Consider the following 24,649-nt stretch of genomic DNA (forward strand, 5'->3'; position numbering starts at 1 on the left):
ATTTTTCAGCCTTTGCTTTTAGATCGCTAATAACACATATATAAAAGTTTTGTTCACAGATTATTTTTCGTTTGCAAACATGTCGTTTGGCTTATTTCACGAATAAGCCAAATGGCGGAGTAATTTCCTTGCCACGAATAATCTATCTATCTTCTACCCTATAATTCACCAACTCATCTTACTCATCTTTCACTCCTACACTCTTACATTCATCACTCAACGGTTCAGATCGTTCAGTGTAAAATCGAACGATCGAGATCAATCCCACCTCCCACCTCCCTGAATTGCACACGCCCATCTCTCTCTTTCTTTCTCGCTCTTCCAGTTCCGCGTCTCCTCTCCCCTAACCGCGTCGCCGCTCTAATCACCGTGTGCCGCTGCGCCGCCTTCGATACTCTCCACCTCCCACCTCCCGCACGCACCCCGCTGGCCGCACCCTTCTCTGCGCACCTCCCGGAGGAACACCGCCGCCGATTTCCGCTTCCCCGCCATCGCGCCTCCAGATCGGCGACGCTGATGCCCCTCACGCTGACCGCGCCGCCGCGCCTCCAGATCGGGAGCCGAGAGCGAGGAGGCAAAAAGATTGGAGGTGAACCTGCTCCTCGCCGCCGCTCCCCTTGATTCGCCGTCGCCATTGATTCCTCCAGATCAGCCGCCGAGAGCGAGGGAGAAAACATATTGGAGGGAGCAAACACGGCCGATGCACCATCACACGACAAGCTTCTCGCTCGGTGGCCGTATCCAGGTGCGAGTCTCCTCGTGGGAGTCGAAGTCGCCGGAGCTGCTGAAGACGATCACAACGTGCACGCAGGAGGAAGGGTTGCTCTGCATCTTGTCTGGCCGTCTTTGTTCCATACTTCCACTGTTAAAGGGATTTACTTCATCTGTTCCATGTAACCACTCCGTTTCTGCATTTTGTTTTTTTTTCTCAACCAGTTTCTGTCCAGGAAAGTTCTTTATTACTACAAAATAATTGTGCAATCCACATGTTTTTCTTTTTCTGGGTTGTCATGAGATCTCTAATGCCATGTCTCTTATGTATTCTTTCATGCCCTATGGGGTGACAGGTGTGAGCAGTTGACTAGCTGATGAGGCTTGATGCGGGTGCTTACTTAGTTGAGTGACAATGCCACAGAATTCTTCGGAGGTGCCAATCTGAATACACCTTGGCACATTTCAGTTTCAGGAATTAAGAGGAAGCCAAGCACCAAAAGGACCTCATGAGCTCATGACACATATCGTAGGTACTTTCTTTGTCTCAATTATGAGTAGAATAAATTACCATCGATATGTCATTTGATCGATCAGAGGCTCAGCATGGACGACGGTAAGAGTAAACTAAATGCAATAAATAATCTGATGGAGCTCTTATCATTTAGTTTTTGCAAGATTAATCCCATGTACGTACAACTTGCTATTTCTTAATCCAGTTGCAAAATTGCTTTCTTGATTTGTGGTAATTATAGTACACTAATTTTATTATGTAGATTTCTTTCCAAAAGCATAAGTGAACACTTTGGTCTCCTTTTATGTGGATAACAGGATGGGCACATTACGCCGCCCCTACCATATGTACTTTACCCCTAATTGTCGACCAACATGGCGATGCCAAGCATGTACTTTATTCTATTCAGATTCATTATTTAGCATACCAGTCAGATACTGTGGTTTATTTAATTATTTAGCAATACCATTTAGATAATGTCGTTTATTTAGTTTTTGAGAAATTTTATGGTAGTTGAAAAATTACCTTAAGGTACTTAAATTTTATTTTAATACCTCGAGATACCACTGGTAGAGAAACCATCTTTGGTCGGTCGACCCAAATCCACAATAGTTCCGGTTCCATTAAAAACCGGCATAAGAGGAAGATCTTTAGTCCCGGTTGTTGTTACCAACCGGGACTAAACATTATCTTTAGTCCCGGTTGGTAACTCCAACCAGGACTAAAGTTCATTTTTAGTCCCGGTTGATTCCATGTCAGGCCGTGTCAGGGCCCTATGATCTTTACTCCCGGTTAGTAACACCAACCGGGACTAAAACCCTATTTTTAGTCCCGGTTGGTCTTACTAACCGGGAATAAAAATCAAAACACACTATATAATCCATAGTACCGATCCTCTTTTCCCGGTCCACACAGCAAACTCCTCCCTCTATCTCTTTTTTTCCTCTCTAACTTCTTATCTCTTTCCTTATCTCTAACTCCCCTCCTCTCCTTCCTTTTTTTCCTTCACCCACATTGCAGGCGGTCGGCGCGGAGGCGGCCTGTGCGGCGGCGGCGACGGGCGGCTGGCGCGGCGGCGCGGGGGGCCGCGCGGCGGCTACGGTGGGCGGCCGGCGCGGCGGCGCCGGGGGCCATGCGGAGGCGGCAGCGCGGGCGGCGGCGCGGCGGCGGCCGGCCGGCGCGGAGGGGAGGATGGGAGGCGGCAGTGGCCGCCGACCGGATTTTTTTCCTTTCTTTTTTTTTTTGAGATGTGAATCTGTGATGTATTTTTGTGTAAGATGTGAATCTGTGATGAATTTTTTAGAACCCTGTGATGTAATTTTTTTAAGAGTTTGTGATGTATTTGGAGATGATTTGTTTGAGGATTTGAGGATTTGGAGATGTTCTGTGGTACGTGATGATTTGGATATGGGAGGGGATGGTGTGAAATCAATATTCAATATTAAAAGCAGAAAAAAAAAAGAAAAAATATCTTTAGTCCCGATTGGTGTTATCAACCGGGACTAAAGATGCTCCCACCAACCGGGACTAAAGATAGCGATCTTTAGTCCCGGATTCGTAGTCCCGGTTGGAAAACTGGGACTACAGGGGGGTTACGAACCGGTACTAAAAAGCATTTCTCCACCAGTGTACTTCAAGTAGTTTTCTACCAAATTTTACATAAAAAATATGATACCTCTTGATACCTTCTCAAAAATAGTAAAATTACCCTTAGTTTTTTCCTTTTTGCAGTGCTTTTCGGTATTGATGCTTGTTAGCTTGTTTGAACAGAGAATCTCACCTTTTGGTTGTTTGATTTTATTACAATCTTAAGACAACGTTCCTGTAGTTATATAGAAATTCCTTAAGGAATTAGATTGCTTTAAAACATATAAAAGGGTGCAATGGTATTAAGCACATATGTATGTAATATATATTAAAATGTTGTCGTAGCGTTAGCACGGGCATATTTATATGTCACCAAGACGGAGGTTGGTCACCAAGGAGAGGGACGAAGAGTAAAATGGGTATAGAAGAGAGGTCTTGTACAAAGGTGAAAAAAAATACTGTACATGTGGGCCTCAGTTGATTAGTTCAGACCAAAGGCTGATTTTTTGCCTTGATTTCATTACTAGCCCTATGTTTCCAAAGGTCAATAGAGTTGGTGATTTGCTAACAAAAATTGTGTTTGATAGCTGGGATTGTTGTCTTTCGAAAATCTGTTTTTTTTTTACTTCCATAATGTGTGAGCGCGGGCTGCAAACCAGATTGATTCTATGCCCTGGATGTTGTTATTGTTTTCGATAACTATCTCCATGAAGCTTGAAGCTGATTCTGAAGTATTGGCGAGGTTTAATAAGCCCAATTTCTCCCACACCCTCATCGCAGCCTTGTTGTCATGGTTAATAAATTATGTTAAGATTACTTTGAATTAAGATACACCATGTAATATCAATATACTTTCTGCTGGCATATCAAGTTTGACGGTTATATTTCCGCCACTCTGGACGTGCTCCAAAGAAACATTTCAAGATTTTCATCCTGCTATGCCTTTGGTGTCTCTGGCTTCACATACACGACGTGGTGTTCCGCAATGCTCAACCATCACTGCTTTCAGCCCTGTCAAAATGCCAACAGGAAGTTAACCTCTGGGCGGTTCGCTTTGGTCCGAAAGACCGTGATGTTATTCTGGCTTGGAAAAATGTAATTTCATCCTCTATTCATGCTCTAAATTAGCTGTAAATCTGGACTGTAATCCTTCCTGTACTCAAATTCCTTGCTTATTGTCTCAGTTTGAATGAAATTCAGGTGGGGAATCTCTCCCCTCCAGTGACTTGGTAAAAGAAAAAAGTTTGACAGTTATTATACTTCCTACCTCAGTATGGAAACCTCGGTTCGTTAATTTGGATATGGGCTGGGGCCTTAGTGCCTGATATAAGTTGATTTGTGATGCTTTCATGGCATTGCCACTTAGCAAAATAATTTATCAAGATTCTATTTTGCTCAATTATTACTTTGGGTTGTTAAATGGAATCATACTCCAACCCTTTTTATTAAGAGAGAATCCAATTTGTTTTCTTTAATTCCAGGTAGTATATCACCTTTTTTGAGTAAGTAGAGATGTTGAAAAATTCACAGTTCATGTCTCCCGTGAATGTACTTTTTGTGTGCTCCGTTGTATGCTCTGGTTGCTCCAAGCCACCAACTGCAGCTGATTTTTTTTTTAATTTTAAGTTTGCATTGAAACGTAAATGAAGTTTGAACACATATTTTATTAGCTTTGTTTCTTAGCTACTCCCTCCGTCTCATAATATGATTTTAATTGTTGCTTTGATTTTAATTCATCCATCTCTTTTGGTTGTTTGATTTATGGTTGTTTGATTTAGATTAAAAACTATTACCGTAGCGTTAGCACGGACATGCTACTACTGACTATGGTTCATAAGTTGACCTGCTAACCATCACAACGTAATCCCACCGTTGTTCTAACGGCCGGGCACATGACAACCCTCAGTTTGTTGGAACCTATTGTACGGCCGGGTATGTTTTTTTCTTCTGTGCCGTGCAATATACCCTATCCGTCAATAAATATTTGATGTTTTAATTATATTATTCTATTAGATTTTTGAAACGTTGATCATAAATAATTTAACAAATGTTTTAGATAATTAAAGAGATAGTACAGGTAGATTTAATTAATACCTTGAAAAGTAATATCATGTACTTTTCTACATGAAGAGTATTGTACGTCGATCCGTATAAAAAAAAAGAACTGTTGAAAATCTTATAATTATTGCTGGTGATGCCCATGCATGTTATCTCTCTCATAAGAATCCATGAAAGATACTATTGGCGAGAACTTTCTCCCGTTGACCATACCATCATAAAACATATTGGCCACAACCCACAAGGATTAATGGCTTACATCTATATATGCTACTTCCAGTCACGGATAAATGATACTCCTGTGTTTCAGTTAATAGACGTTTTGACTTTAATTAAAGTCAAACTGTTTTAAATTTAACCATGCTTATATAAAAAAGTAGTAACATTTTCTCTTTCCGAGTTTTCCGTTTTTCTAGTATCTTCGCATGTTTCAAAAGTAACGAATTTACGTTGAGTTTTTCATTTACTCCCAACCTCCCACATCTGCTGACGCCATACCTAGATGGTCGCAAAAGAATTACTACCAGCTTACAACGCTAATAATTCTTTTACCAATATTATAAATATGATCTCGTAGCCACCGTGTATTAATATGTTTACTGATGTGTTCAATACACAGTATAAGAGTAAAAACTGAGATTTCGTGGTCTGCGTGTAAAATAATTACCACCTTACTCTCGATATAGCCATGATCTCGTAGCCACCATGTAGTAATATGTTTACTGATGTGTTCAATATACAATATAAGAGTAAAAACTGATAATAAGAGTATTGTTGATCTGTATCACAAAATAGTCGTATGAATGGAAAAATTACAGGCTCAATATCACACAAGCGATAAAATTACTCACAGGATCAAACTAGAAAAGAAAAAAAATGATTCAGCTAAAAATCCATCTGGTGGCTTTGTTGGATCTTGTTGTAAGGATGAAGAGCACGGTCTATGTCTTGTGACTGGTAGTGGAGAGGGCAACCGGGTGGCAAGCAATAGTCGATGATGGAATCATGAAAATATATAGCAGTGTGGTATAGAGATGAGCTCGATGTTGCGCGTAGCATCCATCCATCATCTAGCAAACATGAAAATAATGCAAAAACATTCTCGTTCATGTCAATAGAGATGACGAGCAAAAGAAAAATAGCAAACAGCCTCCATCACCGGCGGACTCCACCCTATCCTCTGCGACCAACCACATGAAGCACGATGTGCAAATGTAGGACCTATGCAGCCCATCAATTAAGATCAGGTAATACTGGAGATTGCACGTTAATTTGATTTGCAAAAAAAAAAAAAATTGGGGCTTCATACGTAAAGTTAAAGGAGAGTATGCAAATGCAAATCAGAGTGACATTTCCTTAATTGCTTGTTCTATCAATGTTGCCGATGTGGAGCAGTCGCTGGTTGTTGCTATTGGTCCAGGTGAACATCTCCTTACTGGTTAAGATGCTACCCAGCGTCCGGCAGTGAGGTCCGAAGCAGTGCCTTCGTCTCAACCGCCGCCGACCACCGCTCGCTGGCCACCACCATCAACCGCCACGGTGTCATCGTCCTCCTCCATGGTGTGTCGCCAATCTGTGGGCTGGGATGGTGGATCGATTCAGATCCGAAAAAAAAGGAAAAAAATGAAGTGGGGGCGAGAGTGGTTGGTATATTTACTAGAACTACTATTATCTGCAACTAGCTAGATGGAGTATTTTCCATGCCACGAATAATTAATGACTATGATGATGTTGCTGCCTCTGTTGTTGACCGGCTAACCATCACAACATAATCCCACCATTGTTCTAACAGCCGGGCACATGCATGACAACCATCTGTTGGTTGGAACGAATCTATTGTCTTTAACATCGAAAGGAGAGAGATTCTTCTTCCTATTAATAATAGAAACCGGCACGCTCTTGTGCCTCTGCAAATCTGCTATAAAGAAATAGTTACGGATGGAAGTCAAATTCCATCCCTTTGCCGAATTAAGCATCAGATCATCTTGAGGGCCGGGTATCCTCAAGGGAGGAGAATCTTCTGACCTAACAAAAGTGGGAGATGCTCTCACGCCACTTCAACATAGAATAGCTGGTTGATCAACCGGTACAACGTACTGCTAATTAGGAGTCCCAAATCGAGGACAGCAAACGCTGAGCTAGAAGAAAATAGGCAATGCTATTGATTAAGTCGAGCACGCACATTCCAGCTCTAAGCCTCTGACCTTATGTTCTTAGCTTCAATTAACGTTGTAAGATGCTTATGGTAGATAGTTACATAGTGAACAAACAAAAATGAGCAATAAAGAAAGGGGAACTTTTATAGTGCAATATACTAGCAGTATATACTTATGAACGAGGGCACGTTTGGAATTTGCCACCAAATTTAAAAGGATATTTCAGTAATTCGTGATTCAGCTTCAATCCAATCGGCAAATTAATCATGTCTAATCGATCTAGAGCGGAGAGACGACCCTTGGCATTGGCAGAATGACAAACATCGGCAGCGGTGTGTAGGCAATGACAGCACCGCGGGGAGGACAGGTACAATGGGAGGCGCGGCTGCGGTTTGTGATAGTCGTGTTTTCATGACAAATGTGAAGGAATATGGGTAGGCTACAATAGCAAGCAGCTCCCGTGCTCAGCGGCCATCGCTGCCATCCTCAATCAATTGCGGTTGGTGCATGAATCCGTGTCCCCTGCCTTGGCACCCCTCGAGCAGGCCTCTAGTTCCCACATCCATGTCTAACAGGGGGGTCGCTATCGCCGCAAAGGAACAGCATGGCATCACGCGGTAGGCGAAGTCCCTGTTGGCGGCTCGAAGCCAAAGACGTCGAAGAGGAGGAGCACACCAGTTCAGTGTTGTAGTACTTCACGGCCTTGAGGAGGTAAGCGCGGACACCCTCGTTATCACCAACACCCTCCCCGCCGCTAGATCCATGTGCGCACGAAGGGGAGAGCCTGCCAGATTCACCATCACCGAGCTCCCTAGCGCCAGATCTGTCGCCGCCGCGAGCTCCCCACCGCTAGATCCGTTGCTGCTGAGTTCACCGGCGCTAGAGGAAAGAGGTCGTTGGCCACTCCTGAGGTCACTGCTCGCACCCGCTGCATGTGAGGTTGGATCCATCCTTCTGAGCCCGCCGGTGGCGGATATCCCCCTTCCCGGAGAGAGTCGTTGCTAGATTCGTCGCGCCTGTTGACTGCCACCTCTGCCACCCTAAGAGCCGGCTGCCACCGTGGGAGAGGAAGGGAGGAGATGAGCGAGGGAGTAAGAGAGGGAAGAGGAAGAGATGAGGAGATGAGGAAGGGGAAGCGGCGAACGATGGTTCTGGAGAAGAGAAATAGGTGCGGTGGAGAGGAGGAAGAGAAAAAAGGTGCAGAAAAAAATCTATTTCCCACTTGCTCTCCACATTGCCCGCATGTAAAATTAGTTTTTCGCATGCAGCGCCCTTAAGAAGCCTTTGATCCATCTCAGGTTAACGTTTTTTTGCATGCGCAAACATTTATGGCCTACCTGTAATTTGGAGGGGATCTCGTCCTCGATTCTGTAGTAGTGAACATGCCTAAAAACCTGAAAAAAGAACGCAGCTATCATTTGCATGTTGCACTTGCAAGCGAACGTTCCAAAAAGAAAGAAAAAAAGAGTAAGATACACGAGCGGTCCTTAAACTTACAGCAGTATGTCATCTATGTCCCCAAACTCTCAAAATGCGTATCAAAGTCCTAGAACTTGTCAAAGTGTATCATCTAGGTCCCAAATCGGCACATCCCCTCTTGGATCCTACGTGGCGCTGATGTGACCTGCCACATGGACGTGACATGTCCTTTTTTTTCTTCTTTTCTTTTTATTTTCCGTTTTCTTCTCATTCTTCTTTTTTTCCTCTCTTTTGCTCGGATCACAGAGAAAGGAGAAGAAAGGAAAATACAAGAGAAGAAAAAAAGAAAAATTTTAAATGGGTCTCATTTGTCAGTCAAAATTATGCCACGTCATGTCCGTGTGACATGCCACGTCAGCACCACGTATAATCCTGAAGGGGTTGTGCGATTTGGAACCTAGATGACACACTATGACAAGTTCTAAGACTTGGATTTACATTTTGAGATTTTAAGGACCTATATGACACACTACTACAAGTTTAAGGACTACCCTTGCACTTTACTAAAAAAAAAAATCTGATTGCGACGGGGAGTTCAGTAGATGAGACGCAGTCAGGTTGCACTGTCCTGGCGGCCCGTCTCAAGTAGTAGTAACATTTGGCCCAGTCTCGGCTAGGCCCATGCTGTCCTCCGGATCCGGCCGACGAAAGCAACCCCACTGGGATAGGGGTTCCTTTCATCACGTCTTTGATATGTACTCCGAATCCAGTCGAGGGAAGAAGATGGTGACGCCGGACAAGAAGAGGAGGAAGAAACTCGTGGCGCCGAAGCTGACGCCGACGCCGGCGCCGGTACCTCGTCTCGTCCGCGTTCGCCCAGGGAACAAGAAGAAGAGGAAGGTGGCCTCCTCACCTGACAAGCAGCCACATGGTGTTGGCGCACGGAGTCGATCGAGGAAGAGCCCAACACCCATTACGTAATCGAGGTCGCCGCCGGCGCCGCCGCCCGCCTCCTACTTAACACCGGCAGCGGCCGCGGCCGCGGCATGTTGTTCGCCGCGGTGGGGGCACGGATCATGGGCGTCGGCATGGAGGCGACCACCGTCTACGATCCCGAGGCCTCCATGGAGCGCGGCGGCCCGCGATTCGTCTTCCCCAAGGTGAATCCCGTCCTCATCTCGATCTCGGACGACGGCGGAGTCGGCGGCGGCGGTGGCGGCGGCAAGCTCTACGCTCTCTCCCGCACCCCGGCCGTCGTGAGGCTGCTGGATTTCGAGCCATGGTTCTTCGTCCTCGACGACCTCAGCCACACAGTGTGGCGCCAGCTGCCGTCGCCGCCGCTCTTCCCGTGCCGCCTCAACCCGCTGGAGTTCCTCGACCCGCCCAAGGTGCGCGTCGCGGCGTACGCCCTCGTCGGCTCCCACATCGTCCTGTCGGTGTCCGTGCAGCCGCAGCAGCTGCAAGATCACAAGGGCACCTGCGCCTTCGACATGGACACCGAGCAGTGGGAGATGGTGCACGACACAACCTGCCTTTCGACGGCCAGGGGCCTTGCCTCTCGGCAGCGACGACCACCGCTTCGTCGCCGTCCCCACCGCCGCCGCCGATTTTGCGGTGTACCACATGGTGGTCGGGATCTCGGCCGTCACGGGGAAGAAGGAGCTGACCATCGTTGAGCTGCGGGTGGTGGTGGCATCCAATTGCCGCATTGTTCCGGGCAACCTTCTGTGCGCCATGGGGAAGGGGAGCTTCGCTTCTTTCGAGTTCCGATCCATTGCTGCTGCTTCTGTGGGAAAGGTGGGCAAAGCACGTATCGTTCATCGCACTTACTCTTTGGTGGAGAATACTACGGATGATGGTGACTTGGTGAGGGCGATTGGGTCGTCATGGTGAAGAAGCAGGATCGGCAGGTTTACAAGCGACGTGATCGACACGCATATTTGGCCCATCCTTCTTGGGCGGTTGCTGTTTTTACCATGTAAAAATTTTAGAGCCTTTCTTCTGCTTGTTCTAACATTATATTTATTACAATTAAATCTTTAAAATAAGATTTCGGATGATTATATTTTAATAATATATATATATATATATATATATATATATATATATATATATATATATATATATATATATATATATATATATATATATATATGACAAATGGGTCATACTAACTTATTGCTTTTCCTATCCCTGCTATATTCCTCTAACCAAATAAGAAATTAGATCGTTATATCCATACAAACCCAACAAAAAAAATTGAATCGTCAAATCTAACAAAATATGGATGGTTATATCCCATCCATGCATTGTGGGGAGATAGAGTGAGAAGAAAGGAAGAAACTAGAGATTCTGCTTCTGCTTTCTTTTGTTATACTCCCTGTCTGCTCCTATTTCAGTGTTCTTTTGTCCTTTTTCCCCACCTGTCTGCTCTGCTTCTCTTTTTTTTCTGACTATTTGTTACACTCTTTTTCTATAGGGACCTTATACGTGACTATCCATTTAGATTTGTTTGTTTCTTAATATTAAGAAGTTCAATGGATAATTTGCAATGGAAGTGGATTCTTTTTAAAGAAGTATAGAAAATATGAAAACAAAAATTTAGAATAATCAAAACCATTTTCAAAATTTTATCGAAAATGTGAAATTTGCAATTAGATAAATTCATAGCTCTCAATGTCCCCCCGAAAAAAAAAAAACCCCGCAAAAAAAAAAAGTCCACACGACGGGCGAGCACGGGTGGGCAACGACGAGCTATGAAATTTGCTTCTGCTGCTTGATGCTTCACAAATCAATTAGGCCAATGGATGTGATGGGGTTGCAGTTCATACCTTGCCGGCGCGTGGTGAGGATGTCTCGGTTGATGGCTAGGGTTAACCTTGCTACGGGACCATGTCACATTAGGAGATGAATTTGGGGAGCCCAATGGTCATATATATATCTCTATCTCTTCTCTTCTCTACTACTTAAAAAATAAGAGGTGCTTCCATCGTCTGTCAAAAAACCGGGTGAAAAAATAACGGGCAGAAAAAACCAGGTTTGTCCGATAAAAAAACCGGAATGGAAAAAAGAAGTCCGATCCAGAAAAAAAAGGGCGAAAAAAACCAAAAAAAGGGACGGAAAAAACCAGGTTTGTCCGATAAAAAAACCAAAAAAAAAGTCCGACTCCTATATCCGTAACCGTGAAAAAAAAATCCAACTCCTATATCAGATTCGCTGTTACAAACAAAAAAAAAAAGTCTGACACAGATTGGTGAAAAAAATTGATGTGCCGAATTGAAGATCTGTTTGAAAAACGGAATCTATATGTCGAGAGCATTCCATTTTTATATGATTTTAATTTTTGGATTTATACTTTTATATTTGAGTCCCTGTAATTTTTATATCTACATCTGAGTCCCTATAATCTTGCAACAAGCTACTTGAGGTCGTTTTTGTTAAAAAATTAATAAAAGAGAAAGAGAACAAAGGCAGAAAGGTGCATAAAAAGAAAAAGAAAAGCAAAAAAAAGTCTGACTCAGATTGGTGAAAAAAATTGATGTGCCGGATTGAAGATCTGTTTGCAAAAAGGGAATCTACATGTCGAGAGCATTCCATTTTTATATGATTTTAATTTTTGGATTTGTACTTTTATATTTGAGTCCCTGTATTTTTTTTTTATTTACATTTGAGTCCCTATAATCTTGCAACAAGCTACTTGGGCCGTTTTTGTTAAAAAAAATAATAAAAGAAAAAGAGAACAAAGACAGAAAGGTGCATAAAAGAAAAAGAAAAGCCGCACAAAAAAGAAAATAAAGAAAAACAACAACAACAAAAGTTTTTTCCCTGGGTGGCGGAAAAAAACTGTAGATCCGACGGAAAAAAGATCTGATTCATATAAAAGGCAAAAAAAAAGTGGTGACAAAAAAAACGCTAGATCCGAATCCTTTAAAAACAGAAAAAAAAAGTCTGATTCCTATAAAGGCAAAAAAACATCTAAAAAATTTGTTCGATTCCCTAAGAAAATGGTGGAAAAATGGTTCGTAAAAAATAAAAAATGCAAGAGATAAAAAATAAAATGGAAAGGGCGAAACAAAATCTGATTTCTAACCAGTATATATATCTCTTCTCTATCTCTAATCTAACTATTTAAAAAGAGAAAATGCATGAGAAAATAAAAACGGTTAAAATAACGTGTGAGGCAAAAGTCAGAAAAAAAGCGCAAAAACACGCTAAAAAGGTTCTCCATCATCAATAAAAAAAAAGACGCGCGAGAAAAATTATTTCCATTGTCGGTAAAAATAAAAAGACGCGTGAGGAAAAAACTATCGAAAAAACACGCCATTTCTAAAAAACTGGTTTTAAAAAAACCGTGCAAGAAAAAAACACCGTCTATTAAAAATAATCGCTCTGAAAGAAAAAAGCTAAATTGACGGACGCTTGAGTCGGATAGGATCCGTCGATTTTTTTGCCATCTACTACAGGGCTTTATTTTGTCACATATTCTCCTGTATTGGAAAAAAGCAAAAAAGAACCTTCGAAAAAAACAAGCAAAAAAACGTGCGAGAAAACAAGAAAAAAAACACACGAGAAAAGAAAAGCAAAAAAAGGGAGAAAAATATGGTTTTCTTCATAAGTAAAAAAAGCAAAAAAAAAACATGGTAGGAAAAAACTGTTAGAAAGAAATGTGCCATTTCTGAAAAATGGTTTGAGAAAATCACGCAAGAAAAAAAACATTGTTTATAAAAAAACAAGCCGCTCATTAAAATAGAAACATTGTCATTGACATGATTATGCATGAAAAACGTATATTATTATTAGAATTTTTTTACCCGTTGCAACGCACGGGCATTTTTGCTAGTAAAAATATTTTTGGATCGCTATACGTTTTACTCTTTTGGTTTGGACCGCTACCTCCCTTTGCTTGGTCCGTCTCTCTTTGACCCAACCCATGAGTGGAGCATCGGTCCTGCTCGCATAGCGGACTGCCGTCTTCCATCTCCGGAGGAGGGTCTTGTGTCCGTACAAAGCCAAAACCAGTCCTCCCCATCAAATCCGGTCGAATCCTCCTGGTCATCAAATCAGGTCGAATCTTTCTCGGTCTTTCAATATTGGTTGAGGGTCTCGTGTATGTGCAATGCCAAAACCGATCCTCCCCATCAAATCCGGTCGAATTTTTCTCGATCTTTTAAAATTAGTTAATGGTTTTTGATACACTTTATCTCCTCACCCGGGATAAGAATGGTGACTTTTAAATGGAGATTAAATTATGTGAATACAAGGGAGTAGTGGGGAATCGATTTTTTTTGCAATCAATTGGAAGACGGAACGCATGGGGGGATAGATCGACTATGCTTGGAAGACAGGAAGAGCGAACGCATGGGGAGACAGATGGATGAGGCGGCGATGCTAGGGTTCGGCCGAGCAACGAAAAAATATGGCAGATAAAAAACAAATCCTTTACCGCATGCGAAATAATACAATAATAGTGAAAAAAAAGGTGAAAAAACCGGAAAATAAATTAAAAAACCAGCAGATGGAAAAAAAAGTCGGATGAAAAAAAGGCGGGAAAAAAAGGACGGAAAAAAGGACGCGCCTACCTATCGGGCGACCGATCCGGCGCCGGGGAAATCGGGCGCTGACGTCAGCATGACGTCAGCGTCCGATTTACGTGCAACACTATTTTAAACTGATTTTTCTCCTAAATTACATATCCAAATCATGATCCAATTGCACCATTAAATTCGTTGCAATTAAATTTTCAAAACAAGACCACACATGGATATATTCCAGCGAAAAAAAATTAGCTTATTATTGAATTATTTTTAAATGTTTCACGATGTTCCACCAGGTATATCGGAATTGTTTCACTAAGTAGAGCGAAAATGTTTTACTCGTTTAAATCGGGTGTTGTTTCACCTTATATAAAAACAATGTTTCAGCAAATAGCGAAAGAATGTTTCAATTCACTGCAACATTAGATCTATACATAGTAAAACATTGTGTGTACACTAGGTGAAACATTTTTCGGTGGAACAAAAAATAAACTAAATTCCCTTAATAGGGGGTTTCCAAAATATATGGTTTTTTTGTTGCAATGGAATGTTTGTTCACTGCAACATTAGATCTATACATAGTAAAACATTGTGAGTACACTAGGTGAAACATTTATGGTGGAACAAAAAATAAACCAAATTCCCTTAATAGAGAGTTTCCAAAATATGTGGGTTTTTTTGTTGCAAAAGAGTATTTTAATTCACTGCAACACTAGATCTATAAATAGTGAAACATTGTAAGTACACTAGGTGAAACATCTTTTGTGGAAAAATGAGAGAGAAGTGGGTGGAACCAACAGTAGCGTGTGGGGAGGAGAGCGCATGGGGGGAGCGCCCGATCAGGCTCCCCCCGCGCCGGTCGCCCGGGGACAAGCGTTTTCGCGGAAAAAACAGCAAAAGAAATAGACTAACGAAAAAAAGGAAACAACGGAAAAAAAATGACGCAAGAATCAGATTTCTTTTCTTTTTTGCCGTTCTTTACGGGTACTTTTTGTTTCTTTATCGCCCTTTTTACGGGCTTTTTTTACGGACTTTTTTCTCCACGTCGGACTTTCCTTTTTTTTTTTTCACCCTTGCACGATGGAAACATCTCTAATCGTGCGGATCGGATGGAGGAGACTGAAAAAAAACGGAACCAAAAAAAACCGCGATCCACTAAAAAGCAAATGAAAAAAATGACATACGGAGAAAGAAAAAAACCAGGCCCACAAAAAACGCGTACAAAAATGATTGGACGGATAAAAAAAATGACGACTGAAAACAGAGTCGGACAGAAAAAAAAAATCGTGCTATTGCTTTTGTTTGCTAGGAATGGAGTCGAGAAAAGATCGTGAGCTATCAGCAGTAACGTACGAAATTTGTAGGCAAAAACACCTTAAACTTTTATAATATGTAAAGATATATATTATCGAGGGAACTATTGACGCAAACACGAGGATTAATTAATTAGCAAGGTTAAGGCACATATAGTCACAAGACCTCCCTTCTCCACTCAATTGACTTAAGTAAATAGAATCGGGAAAGATAAGATGGAGTGCGGCCAGGTTATGAATATAGAGAGATAACAAGTTTAACAATTAAAACACTTGAGGGAATAAAAAAGGAAAAGACAAAAATATCTGTTAACACAATAGTCATATGCTCTTTCATATGTGTGCCTTCTTTCTACTACCATTCTCCTTGGCTCTCTAGCATTCCTAGTACAACAGTAGAAGCAGCCCTTTGTTCTTAATTACCTATATGTGCCACACTACCACCGTCGTTGCAGGAGGTAGTTTCCCTAACCTTAAGCATATCCAACAGATAGCTGAAATTCACTCAGGAATGGGATTGGGAAGCCTTTGGAGATGCGCCTATATATACTTGGATGGAACCAACCCTCGGATGCCTATCGAGGGCTTCCCTAAATGCAACCATCACATTATTGTAATCAGATGTGATTATGACGTCTTCAAGGTTGTGAAGGTGCTGAATGCCAACTAGAGACCTGGTATCTTGCTCTGCATGGCCAAAAACAATGAGATGCATAATTCTAAGATTTGGCATTGCTCCTGGCTCGATCGACAAACTGGAAGATTCATAGATCAACTTTAGTTCTTTGAGAGCTGAAAATGATACACTGTCTATAATAATCTCCATGCCAGGAACCTCGATCGCTTGCAAGTCAAGGTAAGCAAGGCAGGGTAACCTGGTGAGAACACGCATATCATCGCCCTCGAGTTTGTCAACAATGAGACGTAAACTAGTTAAAGTCTCAACCTGTTGTATCCAGTATGGAACCCTGAAGAAGAATATCATCTGAGGGTGAAACTTCTGAAGGAATTGCGGAGGAGGAAACCAGCTGTACAAGAAGCCAATGGGTGGTTGTCTGTGCTCCATTAGAGCAACATTGAAATCTAGACAGCGGAGGTTGCAGCTGCCCAGTTCCCTGAGGGAAGTGGCAAGAGCAGCAAACTTTACCATATCTGTCTGGTCATCTTCATCGTTGCCTCGACGGCGATTGTAGATGACACCAAGCGTCCTTAGATTGGTCAGCATCCCAAGATGTCGGATGTTTTCAACAGAGCAATTGCAGAAGTTAATTTCTTCAAGTGTACGCATAGAGGTCAGCCTGTTAATCCCCCTGCCGAGCTCTGCATTCCATGGAGTTCTCAGATGCCGCAATGATGGTAAACAAGCATCACTCAGAAACCCACCGACGAGTACGAGATCACCGCTGCATTTTATGTCAACCACTTGCAAATATCGCAGTTCCCCACTTGTATCAGGAAACTGGAAACGATTACCTTCCAACTTCAGATACCTTAGTTGGAAAAGGTTACATATAGGAGACAAATCATACATTGCACGGAATGGAAAATAACCTTCCATTCTCAGATGTAGAACCCTCAAGGCTTCAAACATCTGAAGACGAGGCAAGCTTTCACCACGCTGATGCAGCCGATCCCCAAAATAAATGACGGATCGGACTTGATGTAAAGACTCACATGCTTGGATCAAGTTACCACGGTTTGATTGGTAGCTGAGCCGGCGAATCAAAAAATTATGTCGTCTTGAGCACTCTTGATCAGTTCTAATTACAGTCACAAAGTTTTCCTCCGTGGACTTCTCAATAATAAGATCAAGAAACAAATTGTGCACAACACGACAGGAGACAACCTCACCATGCTTAAACTGAGCTGGCTTTATCAGGCTTCTATTTATGAGGTCACTGAAGTAGCTCTCAGCAATATCTTCTAGGTCTCGGTTATCTTTTTGGGTAATAAATCCTTCTGCTATCCATTGTCTCATCAAGTCTTTCTTCATGATGTTATAGTTTTCAGGATGCATATGAAGATATAGAAAGCACGTCTTCAGATCCGAAGATAAATTATTATAGCTAAGTTTAAGTATATGCTTCATCCATTTAGAGTTAGGATTTCTTTCCAGTTCAAACCCCATAGAGTATTTTATCTTCAACCAATTATCCAGTTTGTTAACTTCTTCTTGACTAGCCAAAAGACTAGCTATGACAACTAGAGCCAACGGAACTCCTCCACATTTCTTTAAAATATCAATAGCAATTATGAGTTCTTCAAGTTCAGGGCTGTAGTTATCTGACCCATATATTCTTCTGAAAAATAAGCTTCTGGAGTCCGTCCAACCTAGTGGTTTCATCTTATAGACAATGCCATGGAAGCTAGAGCAGCAGGCATTAGCTACATCCTTTCTTCGTGTAGTTGTAATAATTCTGCTTCCACTGTTCCATGTTTCGACAAACGCACCACTAATACTGTTCCATGTTTCTATGCTTGCTATGTCATCGATTACAACTAGGAACCTGAGAAAAAACATAGCAATAATCAATAGCGGAAACCATAGATATCTATAGAAAACCATATCGAGCTATTTTTGGTTATAAACCATATAGTTAACTTCTGGCCTTCAGACTCATTAGTATATCTATATCTACACCAATCCTGGGCATTATATTGTCCAGATAATACACTGTTAAAATTTCTATCAAGTCTACATGCAGATAGAAACAGCGACTGAATGCAGCAAGGGTATAGAACATGTGCTGCGACAGAAAATATTAGTACAGATTCGTAACGCCCATTGCAAATGGTTCTCGGTTATGAGAGTTGAGCATATTCAGCAGTATGGTCAACTGGTCAAGGTGATATTGTTATTTAACATCTTACTAGTTGAAAGCAACAAGCTTTCTGCAAGGAGGATGAGACACGTAATCTAAATAACATGGACCGTTGGATGGATCTTGTAAAAGAACACATACCGTTGGATCATCTATATAGGTAGTTTATGTTGGACCAATTAAGAGGCTTATATGTGAGTGGAAAACCATCAGGTCAATCAAGAGGCTTAAGTAGATAACTCATGTACCTAGATTTTTTTTTACACAGTACAAACATTAAACTTCTTATCAAATAAAGAAAAAAAAAGCTAAATGAAGCTAGCTCAGCCGTACATTCGTTCTGAATTTATTGGCCGCCATGATTATCCTTAATAAGGGAATTGTGATAAATTTAGCATGAGATCACATTCTTTAATTTCCCAGACATTCAGTGGTCACATGTGGATGGAATGTCCTAAATATGTATATATGCCTATATGTAATTTTCAAATATTCTCAATTCACAGTTTATATGCATATACAAATACTCTAATATAATTTCTCTTTTCAAAAAAAAAAATACTCTAATATAATTTTGGTTTATATTGGAACACACTGCACCAAATTTGACATGGCACCTAATTGGCATACACCATGAAGTACCATTTTTTAAAAAACATAATACAAACACACGAGCTCATATACACATGAGCACATTAGTTACTATGAATAAACACGTGTACACGAAATCGTTATAACAACTTAATGTTATTGCTCCTTCGTATTATATTAAATATACTTATCTTTTACAATCAAAATTTATCGTAAAATGCAGCTACTTCTATGCCCACTCTCTCATCTCAACCAACCACAAGCATATCCTATTTAATTTCTTCGCATACTTTCTAATTTCAACCTTACAACCTTCCTCCATTAAATTTTACCCCTCTTCATAATAATCACTAAAAAGGGTCTAAAGGTAACTACTCCCTCCATTCCTAGAAAATAAATATTTTTAGTATTCAAATTTTATATACAAATATAAACATTTCTAGACATTGATTCTAATGCGTGAAAATCCAAGCACTTTTAGTTAACCAGGGAAACTAAGCAATTCAAAATTTTAACTTTGACAATAAGATGATTGAAAGAGAACACTTTCCATTAATCTTAAACTTTACTAAACAAACTAAAAATGCTTATATTTCCCACTAATACAGACAGGTTATGCGAAGCTCAGAGTCGCGCGAAGTGCGACTAGGTGGCTAGTATTACTGAAAACAACAAGATTTATAGGTTTCAAAAGAATGCCCTAAAACAAAATTAGAAACTACCAGTAACATGCTGATGGTGTAATAAATCAAGATAATTTAGTATTAAACCTTAGACATTAAGTTTTCAGAACATTTATTTAGTGAGGCATTTTGATTATTATCAGCAAGAATTACACATGATGATTATCGATCAGTTTGTTGCAAGAATAAATTTATCCATTTATTTTTATTTTAGAAATATTTTGTGACAAGAAATTCATTATTCATCAAGAAACAAAGTGGCTCACACTCAAATCCAACAGTATTATCTAAAGGACCTTCTGTAGTCCTTGTTGATATAGTACCTAGTTCAAAGTCCAAACTTACTTACTCATTGTTTTAGCAATACTAATATTGTTCTTGTCTGCAACAGTACAGATCTTGCAAACTATAGTCTTTTTATAATGCTTATGTTCAACAGTATTAGGAGGTACAAAATTAAATTTGTAGTTTATTTGTGGTATAATTTGGTACTTATGAAGTATCCAATTTCACATAGAAAAATATGGTACCTCCCAGTAGCTTTATCAAGTACGTACCATAAATATCTCACAAGTATAATGTACCTCTATAAGAACCTTAAAGAACTATTCAATTGTTGCTGCTGCTGCTACATGCTATTACTGTCGTTATTTTTGCAATTTTAAACCTAGTTCAATGTTATACTCAACATAATTTACATTGAAGATGAAATCACTCATCAAGTAGTAAGTTTGTGCTAGTGTGACTATTATGATATTCTTCATATAATTCTTTTTTTTTTTCACAGCAGTTGCTAGAAAACATTGGTTAAAATCTGTTGTGGTGTTTGATAAAAAGGCAAAATTAGTTATTCAGTTATTTGATGGTTCTTCATGTAATCTTTGCATAGGATTTGTTCTTTTATTGGGAATAAAATTATCATCTCCCATCACAGCATGTTAAAAAGAAAAGAAGATATATTCCCTAGGACCAACTATCCTCTCATTCAAGAATTGGCCATCGGCTGATTTTGTGGATTGTGGAACTAAAAAATAATTCTTCTGACTTGTGTGTAGATCTGTTGATAAACAAATAGATGCAAATTAAGGGGTGGACTTTTTTTCAAAGTTCTGAATAAAAAGGATAACAATTCTTGAAGAGCTTTCATAAAAGTAAAAGGTGGTGTAGGAGTATTGTGAAAAGAAAGTATTAAACAAATGGGGAATGGACAAGTTTTGAGAGGAAGTTTGGGTTATGAAAGTTCCTTTTTGTGAGTAGAATATCCTAAGCTATATATTATTAGCAATCAACAAAAGCGATCAGTTAAAGATATTGTTTTACAGGAGGCCTTCCAAAGAAACTTCACTGAGAAAGAGCAGGATCATGCATGTTGAGTTATATGTTCAATACTGGAGAATGTAAAATTAAACTTTGACAGGGATGAATTATCTTTGCCTCACGGCACAAATGGGAGATATTCTCTACAAGATCCGTATACATAATATATAATACATATGGTTTTATATGGAAGAGTTTTGTGTATGGCAATTTGAGATAGATTACCCCATGGTCGCTCTCTTTTACCTGTTTTTATATAGGACTGTTGTATTGGCTTTTTTTTTTAAAAAAAAAAGTAAAGTTGAATTGATATTCTGGTGAGTTTCTCAACTGTTTAAATCCCGGGCCATTGGACTTGGCAATTCTTACAATAATTCCAAATAAGATGGGGCTGGCAACGAACTGGTTCCACTATAATTTTTTTTAAAAGAACTATGAAACTATTTATGTAGTTACCTAGGAAATATATTAAGATCTCGCATATGTCTTTTGCTGTAACAAAATATTTGTGTGTTTTTTTTGTATATGTGGTTCCTCTTTCATAGTTTGCAGAAGAATATATATATATTTACCAGAACAACTGAAACTTGAAGAAAAACATTGGAACATTTTGCACAAGCTTTTGTCATATAATGTTGGGAACTACAAGAGGCATCTTTGTCCATAAGGCCTTTATGGCCCTTTTTTTCAGAAGCATATCTGCTGATATGGTCCATTAACATGTCTAGGAAATTGATTTATGGACTGTATATAAGGAATAGAGAGTAACTAAATGCAAATAATTGAATGGTACTGAACTGAGTGTCAAGGAATATAATTCTCTTTAAACAACTAACTAGGAAATATATTCCAAAGTATTATGAAATATTATACCAAACTGTTTACTACACAGACTTTTTGATGGTACACCAAGTTACTGTGATCCATCCATTGCCTATTGGGATATATAGTTTTATTGACACAACGAAATAGAACCATAGAAGCATATGCTCTCATACCTCTTGCAAGAGAGTTTTTCTCTGGTTGCATTGATGAGACTTTTTACGCCATCGGCCGATCCGTCATATCTGAGTTGCGAAAGAATGTCATTTAAAATCATTGACGTGCTACGGTTTCGTGATGCAAACACAAACACCGCGCACTCAAATCTGCTATGAATTTTCTTGTAGACCTGGCTGGCCAACGTTGTTTTACCAAGACCCCCAAATCCCACAATAGAGACCACCTTAGGATGTTGTACTGACTCTCCTTCCATATCCTCCATTAACAACTGCATAATCACCTCACATGGGACATTGATGCCGACGAGCCTATTTGCCTTTCCACACAGGACAGGTGAAATATCATCGATTTCTATCTGCCTCGGGTTAGAGCTAATAGACTCGTCGAGATTGTATATACTCTCTACTCTTCTGACTTCCTCGACAACATAATCCTTGATTTCGTGAATTTTTTCAAACAAGATAGGGAGCATCAGATCCATCGTGTCAGTGAGCAAGGTGGCCTTGTCAGCTACAGTGCCAAAACTGTGCATGAACCTGTCAATTCTGTCCTCAACAAAGTAGGCTAGCTCACGTACCTTGTTCCTCAGCTCCCTCTTCTGAATATTCAGAGCCTCCATGTTAGGCAGCTTCTGTAGTAGAGCATTCATGCAGCTCAATTCCTCTTTCAAGTGCCATATATTGTTCTTGAAATCAAATTCGGTAGAAAATTGGATCTCTTTCAAGTCGTATCGACACACCTCTTCCAGCTTCACCAGGAGTGAGTTCATCACCCCAGTCGAAATGTTCACGGCCATGCCTCGATCAATCCCTCTCTGTCTCTGCTCTTTCTTGATCTATGCTTGTCAATGATCTTGGCACTGCGTTTGACTGTCAGTAGCTAGCAGATCAACCCTCCAGTTATATAAGATAAGATACTAGCTAATTAATTGTCTTAATTTTTTTTCTTTAGAATGACAGCTAATTTGGTACGTTCACGTACTTTCCTACGTGAAGAGTATTGTACGTCGATCCGTATCCAAAAAAAAAAAAAGAACCGTTGAAAATCTTAAAATTATTGCTGGTGATGCCCATGCATGTTCTCTCTGTCTCTCTCTTAAAACAATCCATGAAAGAAACTGCTGGCAAACTTTCTCTCGTTGACCATGTCATCATAAAACATTTTGGCCACAACCCACGAGGATCAATTTGACAAATCTTAATGGTTCTACATCTAGCATTACTTAGCATACTAGGTAAAACCCCGCGCATTACTGCGGGAATTTAGAATGATAAAAATAAGTAAAGGTAGTAACAAAAAACTGTCGCAAGTTTTTTTAGTAAAAAACTTTCGGATGTAAGTGTAACTATACTATATTTGAAGCGTAACTACTGCACTGTAACTACAATGTAACTACGATATAATAAACTTGCATTCAACTATGCCCTGGTAAGTTAGCACTAAAATCTTACGCTTGACATGTGTGAAAATTTATTTCTATCAAAATTTTTCCCTTCATGCACAAATGTCGAGGCGATCGGATGGTCACTTATCTAAAAGTTTTGGGGGCAAAAACTTTTGAAAGTTTTATAGCAAATCCGATAAGTAAAAATAATGTATAAGATAGCTAGACAACATAAATTTATGTAAGTCGGTGTGGTTTTACGAAAGAAAAAAAAAGAAAGAGATAATATGGAGTATAGATTAATCATCTATGGCTTAAAAAAATTAAGATGATATGGCTTGATAAGAGGAGAGAAAAATAACATTAACCGAGGATGAACTACATAGGTATATAGTATATTTAAAAAATAATGGAGAGATATATTGAAATATTATGTGAATTATGTGCGATGATAATTTAACATGCTTCTATTTTAAAACTCCAAAATTTAATAAATTACAAAATATAGATAATATAGCATGTATAATGTTTAAGTGTAATAATTGTTAGTGCATAATGATGTAATATCTTTGTATGTTGAGTTTTAGAATTTAATGGGTTGTAACCTTTAAGTAAGATAGGATACACTACCGCCTGTCGTGAATAAGTGATACTATGTAGTATGGACGGAGCAACTGATCACCAAAACACTAGTTTCATTGTTAAGAAGTAGGAGTATAAAGCATATGAAAATATAGCAAAGTTATAATATTATTTGAAACTAATTTTGAAGATAAATCTGGCCACGACAGTTTTAAAAAAAATGATTTGAGATATGAAAAAAAATATGAATGGGCAAGATTTAAACATATTGACTGCAGACATTAAAAAACACTTCACTTATCTGCGAGCTAGATGGAGTAATTTTCCATGCCACGAATAATGACTGATGATGTTGCTGCCTTCTTTAGTTGACCGGCTAACCATCACAACATAATCCCACCACTGTTCTAACCGCCGGGCACATGACAACCCTCTGTTGGTTGGAACGAATTGTACGTACGTGTATCCATCATAAATATTTGATGTTTAATTGTATTATTCGATTAGACTTTTGAAACGTTGATCATAAATAATTTCACAAATGTTTTAGATAAAGAGATGGTACAGGTAGATTTAATACCTTGAAAAGTACTCACTCCGTTTTATACTGTAAGACTTTTTAGCATTGCCCACATTTATATTAGATGCTAATAAATCTAGACATATATATGTGCTTACATGGATATGAGCAATACTAGAAAGTCTTACATCGTGAAACAGAGGAAGTAATATCATAAACTTATTTAACTTTAGAAATTTAATTTAATCAACTCTTGTCTTTAACATCGAAAGGAGAGTGATTCTTCTTCCTTTTAATAATAGAAACTGGCACGCTCTTGTGCCTATGCAATAGAGAAATAGTTACGAATGGAAGTCAAATTCCATTCCTTTGCCGAATTAAGCATAATATCATCTTGAGGGGTATCCTCAAGGGAGGAGAATCTTCTGACCTAACACAAGTGGTAGATGCTTTCAC

General features: G+C 39.8%; 1 protein-coding gene, 1 long non-coding RNA gene and 1 pseudogene across 2 annotated transcripts; 2 read left to right on the forward strand and 1 right to left on the reverse strand.

Annotated features, from left to right (window-relative positions):
- The first annotated feature begins 370 nt into the window (after nucleotides 1-370).
- On the forward strand, nucleotides 371-2,137 carry LOC127756740 (uncharacterized). The gene is made up of 3 exons (XR_008013298.1): nucleotides 371-589; nucleotides 648-893; nucleotides 1,068-2,137. It is a non-coding gene; the product is annotated as an uncharacterized LOC127756740 (long non-coding RNA).
- Nucleotides 2,138-9,228: 7,091 nt separating this feature from the next.
- Nucleotides 9,229-10,481, forward strand: LOC127757893 (uncharacterized; annotated as a pseudogene).
- A 5,284-nt stretch (nucleotides 10,482-15,765) lies between these two features.
- LOC127756307 (disease resistance protein RGA5-like) lies at nucleotides 15,766-22,503 on the reverse strand. Its single transcript, XM_052281681.1, has 3 exons — nucleotides 21,704-22,503; nucleotides 15,858-17,799; nucleotides 15,766-15,786 (listed from the first exon to the last, which is right to left on the reverse strand). The coding sequence occupies exons 1-3, from the start codon at nucleotides 22,501-22,503 to the stop codon at nucleotides 15,766-15,768; spliced, it is 2,763 nt and encodes a 920-aa protein (XP_052137641.1).
- Between the last annotated feature and the right edge of the window lie 2,146 nt (nucleotides 22,504-24,649).

This window comes from Oryza glaberrima, chromosome 12 (genome assembly GCF_000147395.1).
Source record: "Oryza glaberrima chromosome 12, OglaRS2, whole genome shotgun sequence".
Taxonomy (NCBI): domain Eukaryota; kingdom Viridiplantae; phylum Streptophyta; class Magnoliopsida; order Poales; family Poaceae; genus Oryza; species Oryza glaberrima.

What these genes read in the sequence shown, in the direction of transcription:
- LOC127756307 (XM_052281681.1), bottom strand. Translation starts at nt 22,503, where the DNA reads ATGGCCGTGAACATTTCGACTGGGGTGATGAACTCACTCCTGGTGAAG. An exon ending in GAAAAACTCTCTTGCAAGAG is followed by an intron (nt 17,800 to 21,703) that starts GTATGAGAGCAT and finishes GTTTTTTCTCAG; the next exon opens with GTTCCTAGTTGTAATCGATG. An exon ending in CCCTCGATAGGCATCCGAGG is followed by an intron (nt 15,787 to 15,857) that starts GTTGGTTCCATC and finishes AGTGAATTTCAG; the next exon opens with CTATCTGTTGGATATGCTTA.